This window comes from Carlito syrichta, unplaced genomic scaffold, assembly GCF_000164805.1.
Source record: "Carlito syrichta isolate Samal-C Ts95f unplaced genomic scaffold, Tarsius_syrichta-2.0.1 Scaffold315314, whole genome shotgun sequence".
Taxonomy (NCBI): Eukaryota; Metazoa; Chordata; class Mammalia; order Primates; family Tarsiidae; genus Carlito; species Carlito syrichta.
Window position 1 is genome coordinate 3,085 of NW_007259410.1, and position 6,672 is coordinate 9,756.

Sequence of the window (6,672 nt, forward strand, 5' to 3'; positions counted from 1 at the left end):
CGCGGTGGTTGGGCCCGGCTGGTGGCACGGGCGATCCGAAGACGGCTAGTACTGGCTACATGGGGAGACGGCGGCGCCGGGTGGATCGGGTGCCCCGGGGCGGGGCGGGCGCCCTGCCCGAGGCCATCGCCGCGCTGAGTCGGTCGCTGCCCTCCGCGCCCAGCCCTGAGATCTTCCGCCGCGCCAAGTTCGACCGTCCGGAGGCGGTGAGGCTTGCGGGAAAGGCGGCGAGCCCGATGTGGGCCCCAGGCGGATGCAGGGAGGCGGGCCGGCCATTCTGACCGTCCGCGCTTTGTTTCCCGCAGGCCCCTGCGCTCTGGCAGCTCCTCTTCCGCGTGCTCTCGCCGCTTCCGGCGGACGACGCCTCGGCCTCGCCCGCCCTGGGTAAGCCCCGCCCTGGCAGGCCCTGGCCCCGCCCACCGAGTGGTACTGGCTCCGCCTGCTCCGGGTCCAGTTCCGCCCACCGAGCAGCACTCCGTCTACTTCTGCGACGTTCCGCCCTGGAAAGCCCTGCATCTCGCTGTCTCTAGTTGCGCCCCCCGGGTTGCATTTGTTCTGTCCGCTCTTGTAAAATCCCCCACAAGTCATGCCCTCCCAGTAAGCCCACTCCTGACCCGATCCAGCTCCGCCTACTGGGTGGCATCGGCTCCACCCCTTCCTCCAAAGTCCCGCCCCTATGGTCCCTGGCCAGCTCATTCTTGTGAGTTCCAGCCCCCCAGATTATCCCCTCTGAGCCGGGCCTCTGTTCTGGGACCTGGAGGGGTCCAGGTGGTATCACCTTCAGGTGGGCTGTTCCTGAGCCTGTGGTCTCTTACCCCAGAGGCCCGAGCCCGTTTGGTGAAGTCTGCGCTGTGCTCGCGGGGCTACCCGAGACTGGCCCTGGCACAACTCCCCGAGGACGGCTCCAGCGGCAGCCGGGAGCTGCTGCTGGCCCTGTCCTGGCTCCTGGCCCGAGGACCTTTGCCCGAGCAGCTGCTGGCCCAGGACCGAGTGTCACTGGGCGATGAGATGCCTGTGTGCCAGGTGAGTGTAGGGCAGGGGTGGGCTGGGAACAGCCCTGGCTGGACCCCTGGGTGCCTCCATGATCACAGCAAGGACAGGCCTGGGCCAGCGCCTGCTGTGTCTCTTGCTTTGATTCTCAGGGCAGTCCTGTGAGGGGTTGCCCAGCAGTACCACTGAGGCCACGGGGGCTCATCTTTATGTTTGGAGCACCCTTTATTCTTAGCCGTGCCTCCACTGCCCTCCCCGTCCCAGCCCCTCCTGCAGGTCAGGGTGGGAGCAGGGCCTGATTCTCATCCTGTCTCCAGTGTGAGGCCCTGGCCCGCCGTGGGCCATCTGCACCCCCTGTGGAAGCAGAGGGCCCTGTGGACATCCGCTTTGTGCAGTGGCTGATGGGAAAGTTGCGGTTCCAGTGGCGACAGCTGGCCTCCAGTCAGCAGGAGCAGTGCGCCCTCTTAAGCAAGGTAGATCCGGCGCATGGTGGTACCCCCCAGGCAGTATCATGCTCCACAGGCAGCTGGCTGCCATTCCCTGCCACCTGTTCTGTCAGACCTGGCACGCATCAGAGCCCAGGCTCTGGGCTGGATGTGACTTTCCACTCTGGGTTGGTTGGAAGTCTGAGCCCATGGCTCCAGTGGTCCTGGAGGGGACCCAGGGTGGGATGGAGTTGGGCAGTGCTGGGCAGGGATCCAGGGTGTGGGCAGCTTCTCAGTCCCACTGGCAGGGCCGGAGCTGGGTGTCACAGAGCCCACAAGGTGGGCTTTTGTGTACCCGGAAGTCACTAGAGGCATGTAGACTGTTTCACCAAGCAGTGGAATGGGCTCTGTGCCATGGAGAGCCACTCCCTCCTGGGCACCCCCTCCTCCCACCACATCCTGGTGGGACTGATTTGGGCCCTGAGGCAGTAGGGGTGGCTGCAAGGGCATTGCTGACAGTGGCTTGGTGGTGGCTGTGGCTCCTACCAGTGCAGGGCTCCTTGCTGCTGGGACCCCCAGTGCTGCCCCTGCAGAGGGTCTGTTGTTCAGCCCATCTTCTGGGACTGCTCGCCCCAACCTGCCTGGACTGGGGTCCAGTTGCCCTGCCTGCTCGGGGCGTGCTGCCTTCTAGCCCTGCCTCTCTGGGAGCTCTTCCTGTCACCTAGACCAAAGCAGTCACTCTGTATGCCCATCAGGTGCCTTGCTGGACTGCTGAGCCTCTCCAGAGGCGCCTTTCCTGCCACTCTGGCCTTCCAGGGCAGGACTGCACCTTCAAGTCCCAGGGAGGCAGGAGTCTTGCTGCTACCTGGGGAGCTGAGTGGGGGCTGTGAGTGAGAGGGCCTGGTGCCCCACTTCTGTTGGGCCCCCAGGGGTGGCAACAGCTGTCTGGAGCCCAGGCAAGATGTGACCTTTCTGTGCCCTGTGTCCTGGCCTGTGACGTGGGCTCTGAAGGGTGACCTTACTGGACCCTCCTCCACTCAGTCTGGGGTCTACTACATTGCCCGTTTCAGATCCACTTGTATACCCGCGGCTGCCACAGCGACCGGCGCCTCGGCCATCTGTCTGTTGCTGAAACAGAGATGCTCAGGGACTCAGAGGGCAGTCAACGGGTAAGGGCTGGCAGGGTGCTGTGTGGACGCTGCCTGCAGTGGGAGGTCGTGGGGGGTGCTGTCAGGGAGGGTCAGGGCAGCAGTCAGGCTTTGATGTGAGTGTCTCTGGGTGTTTGCGGCCGTCATTGCTGGGGTGGTGATGATGTGTCCTCTGGGCCTCTCCCAGTCCCATGGACTGTCCACCCCTCCAGGAAGCCAGGCTGGGTGCTGTGTGTGGACGTCTTCTGTAGCTGGGCGTGGGCAGTGTCCCAGGTGCACAGGTGTCTAGGCTGGGCTGGCAGCTGCTTAGGGTGGACTACTAGAATTAAGGAACTCTAATCTCGGGTGGCGTTGGCACCTTGAGCCCCTGCAAGAGTTGCCTGGTGTGGTGGGAGGTGCCTGGGGATCAGGTGGGGGCTAGCCCATGCTGGGGAGAGGGCTGGGTACAGGGTTGACTGTGGGAGGGGATGACTCCCCTTCAGAGCCCGGGGCCAGATTCGCAGGGACATGTTGGGACGGGTCTCTGGGTCCCCAAGACTCTGCATGTGGAACAGGTATTTGGCAGGGCTGCCCTAGGCGATAGGGCCCTGGAATCCCGGGTATTTACTGGTCCTGGAGGAAAGTCCGGCTGAACCCTGGGTGACTGTGTGATCTTGTGCTGCTGGGGCATGGACCGGAAGAACAACAGTGCTGGCCTAGCTCCGGGTGTCTTCCCCAGAGGTGTCCTCTTCCCCCCACACCCCTCCCCTTGGCTCTGACCTTCTACCCCATCCTTTTTGAGGGCATGTTTACCCTTATCCTTGGCTACTTCCTCTTGGCTGGCTTTGCCCTGGGAAAGGCAGGACTGGTTGTCACTGGCAGGCTGGGCTTTGGACTATCCTGAGTGGTAAGCTGGTACTGCCCAACCTTGACCATGTACAGTGAACAGGAAGGCTTCTTCCAGGCCTAGCCCCCTTCCCTGCCTTTTCCCTCCCCAGCTTCAGAGCCTTGGCCCCTCTCCCATCCCAGGGCAGGCTTGCCTCTGATCTGGGCAGGGGCACCAAGGGAACCCAGAGTCTTAAGGCAGATGGCCTGGCTCTCGGTCTCCATCGTTTGCAAGGGTCTCCTCCCGCGGTGAGTCTGCCCAGCAGATCCCAGCTCTGGAGCCTCAGCTGTGGGCCCAGGGTGCCTACCCTGTGACACCTACTTGGCTCCTGGTACAACTTGCCTGCATCCCTGACTGGAGCCTGGCTGGCCCCGGCCCAGTAGGGCCTGCCCTTGACCTTGGAGGTGCTGAGGCAGTATTTGGGCACTCCAAACTGCCCTTGGCCGTGTCCCCCGTTATAGATGACTCAATGAGGCTCTAGCTTCTAGCCCTGGGGCCCCTGGGTTGGAGCAGAGCAGAGGCTGCCTAGCTCCAACCTGCTCCTGCCCGGGTCCCCTCCATGGGACCACCCTCTGGCAGGGAGAGGCTCTCCCTCCTCCAGGAGGCTGATGTGGTGCTGCAGGACTGTATGATGGTGGCCAGGGGATGGCTTCCTTCCAGGGTTTATGGGGGGCAGGGGGTGGTTGCAGCCTGGGCCTGGGCTATCCAAAGGGCTTTCTCCCTGGGACAGATACCAGAAGCTTCTGGAATGATCTGCGGTTGGTGCGTGAGCAGCCAGGCATGCTCCTTAGTAACTGGTGGAGGTTGCATCCTTCTGCTGCATCTCCTTGCTCTGGCCCTCAGGCAGGGGACCCAGGGAGGTGAGGGCTGCCTGGGAGTCTGCAGAGCTTGGGTTGGGTGGGAAGGAGGGAGATAGGGGGTGCGTGACTGCTCCTCTGCCTCTGTTGTGCCTGCTCCCTCCCACCATCCAGGGCTGGGGGGCATCCCATGGGGCTGCACTTCCATCAGGCGTGTCAGTGTCCCACCCCCTGTGTGGGGTCTGTGCTCATCCCCTGCTGGCCTGGTTGGTGGCATGTGGGCTGTAGCCTCTGGGCTCCGTCCACCTGGTCTGGCTCCCCTTGTATCCCACCCTCCTGTCCTCGATCTTTGCCATGGCCACAGGTGGTTCTGACTGTGGCCTGCTTACCTCTCCTCATCCCAAGGGTTGAGGGCCATTCCCATCTGTCCCCCCCCCCCTCGCTGGAACCCCCTGTCTGCTGTCTGTCTGTTCTCTGGACTCCCCACGGAGCCAGGGGTTTGGGTGCAGAGGACCTGGCATGTGCTGCCCCCAGCAAGGTCCCCCCTCCCTGAGGCCCAGGGTCACTGATGCAGGTAGTGGTGGACATATATGCTTGCCCTCTGCAGTTGCTGCCTTCTGACTATTCCTTCCTGCCCAGACACGCTCAGGGTGGAGGTTGGTGCATCTTGGGGCATCTGCATTCTCAAGGTCACGCACACCTTGTCTTCTAGAAGGAGTGGTCTGAGGCTGGGTCAAGCATCCTGAGTGGTCTGTTAGAGAGGAGGTGCTGGCCGGGCTCGGTGGCTCAGCCTGTAATCCCAGTGCTTTGGGAGGCCGAGGTGAGTGGATTGCCTGAGCCTGCGGGTCCGAGACCTGCCTGGGTAACTTGGCGAGACCTCATCTCTACAATAAATCAAAATTTAGCCGGGCGTGGTAGCGTGTGCCTGTAGTTCCAGCTACTTGGAAGGCTGAGGCAGAGCCCAGCAGATCGAGTGGGCACTCTCGATCTGGGTGACAGAGTGAGACTCCAACTCAAAAAAAAAAAAGAGAGAGGAGGTGCTGGGGGCTGGAGGCGGGACCATGGGGAGGTTCCAAGCAGGGGAGGGACCTGGGCTGGCGCTGGAGGTCTTTTGGCTCCAACCAAGGTGGGGGAAGCAGGGTGGGGTGGGGGTGCTGAAGCTCCACGTACCGGCCTTGCCCACTCTGTGGGTACGCTATATGCTCAGGCGCTTTGGTGAAGGGCCGTGGGGGCTTAAGGGGGCCCTCCTGACCCAGCCCCAACCTTGCCTCTTGAGTGCCAGATGTCCCAGTTTCGTGTTCACCCCAGCGCCTCCCACCTGCATCACCATGTGGACTCCTCCCTGCACTTGGGGTCTCTGAAGGTCATGGGAGGGGCGCCCCCTCCCCAGAGCCCAGTGGATCCCCAGTCTGGGGCCTCTCCATCTGTGGCAAACCCAGTCAGTGAGGGACATGGGCAGAGGTCTCAGATGGGTCATGTGGACTCAGCCCTGACCTTGGGGGCACACAGGTGTGCTGGGAGGGCAGCTCTTGCTGGCAGGTGGGGCCCGTGGTGCCTTGGTTGGGGCCACCCTGCCCTGTGGAAAGGATGGGTGGGCTGTGGTGTCCACCCTGGTGCCCTGCGATTTGCTTGGGCTCAGAGAGGGGCACAGAGGGGGGGCCCTAGTGGGGTGTGCAGGGGTGGGCCATGTGAGGTTGGCCCAGCCTCGGTTTCCCTTCCAGCTGCTGCAGGCACTAGAGTGTGAGAATGCTCACCTGGAGGCGGCCCTAGATTGGCGCTGTGCACAGTTTGTCTTCTGGCAGTGGATGGTAAGGAGCTCCACCCCACCCATCTGGCAGCTTCCACTCGCATGCCAGCCTTGACCGTGGCAGCCCTGGGAGGTGGGGTTGGGAACTTCTCATAACTCAGACAGAAGCAGAGGCTCCTGGCGATGAAGCCAGATCTGTACCCTAACCTGGTGGCTGAGTCTGAGTCTCCTGCCAGGATGTGGCTGGTCTCTCAGGAGGCCCCATGTTCCTAGTCCTGGTTCTAGGCTGGACATCAAGTCTGCAGGCTTCTAGAGTGTGGTGATCTTTCCGCCTCCCTGGACATCGCGGCTGCTGTGGTGGCAGGAGCCGTCTGCCATGGGATCTAGGGGGCCCACTGCCCTCTGGCCTCTGCCTCTCTGTCCGGGTTGGCTGGGCAGCCCGAGTGTGGTACCTGCCGCCTCACTTGGGCCTCTTTCCGCAGGACACAGTCCTGGATGCCTGCCCCCCAGATGCTCCCACTGCAGCCTCACAGCCTCCCTCTCAGCCCAGGATCCCCGAGCATGGCGCTGTTGAGTTGGAGCTGGTGGCGCAGGGACTGCGGGCATTGCAGGAGGAGCTGCGAGAGGTCACAGAGCGCAGGCAGGAGGCCTGGGAGGCCCAGGTGAGCCTCAGGCTACCCCTCCAGGCCCCGCCACCCCC

At 63.1% G+C, this 6,672-nt stretch overlaps 1 protein-coding gene across 2 annotated transcripts in view; it reads left to right on the forward strand.

Annotated features, from left to right (window-relative positions):
- Positions 1–16: 16 nt before the first annotated feature.
- Positions 17–6,672, forward strand: part of CUNH14orf80 (chromosome unknown C14orf80 homolog) — an 8,178-nt gene continuing 1,522 nt past the window's right edge. The window contains exons 1-7 of one of the 2 annotated variants that reach the window (XM_008072519.2): positions 17–206; positions 306–384; positions 821–1,023; positions 1,308–1,463; positions 2,486–2,584; positions 5,947–6,033; positions 6,455–6,634. In XM_008072519.2, coding sequence (XP_008070710.1) covers positions 60–206; positions 306–384; positions 821–1,023; positions 1,308–1,463; positions 2,486–2,584; positions 5,947–6,033; positions 6,455–6,634 — 951 coding nt within the window. In that variant the 5' untranslated portion in view covers positions 17–59. The remainder of the gene's footprint in view (positions 207–305; positions 385–820; positions 1,024–1,307; positions 1,464–2,485; positions 2,585–5,946; positions 6,034–6,454; positions 6,635–6,672) is intronic. The other variant, XM_008072520.2, reaches the window with a different exon arrangement.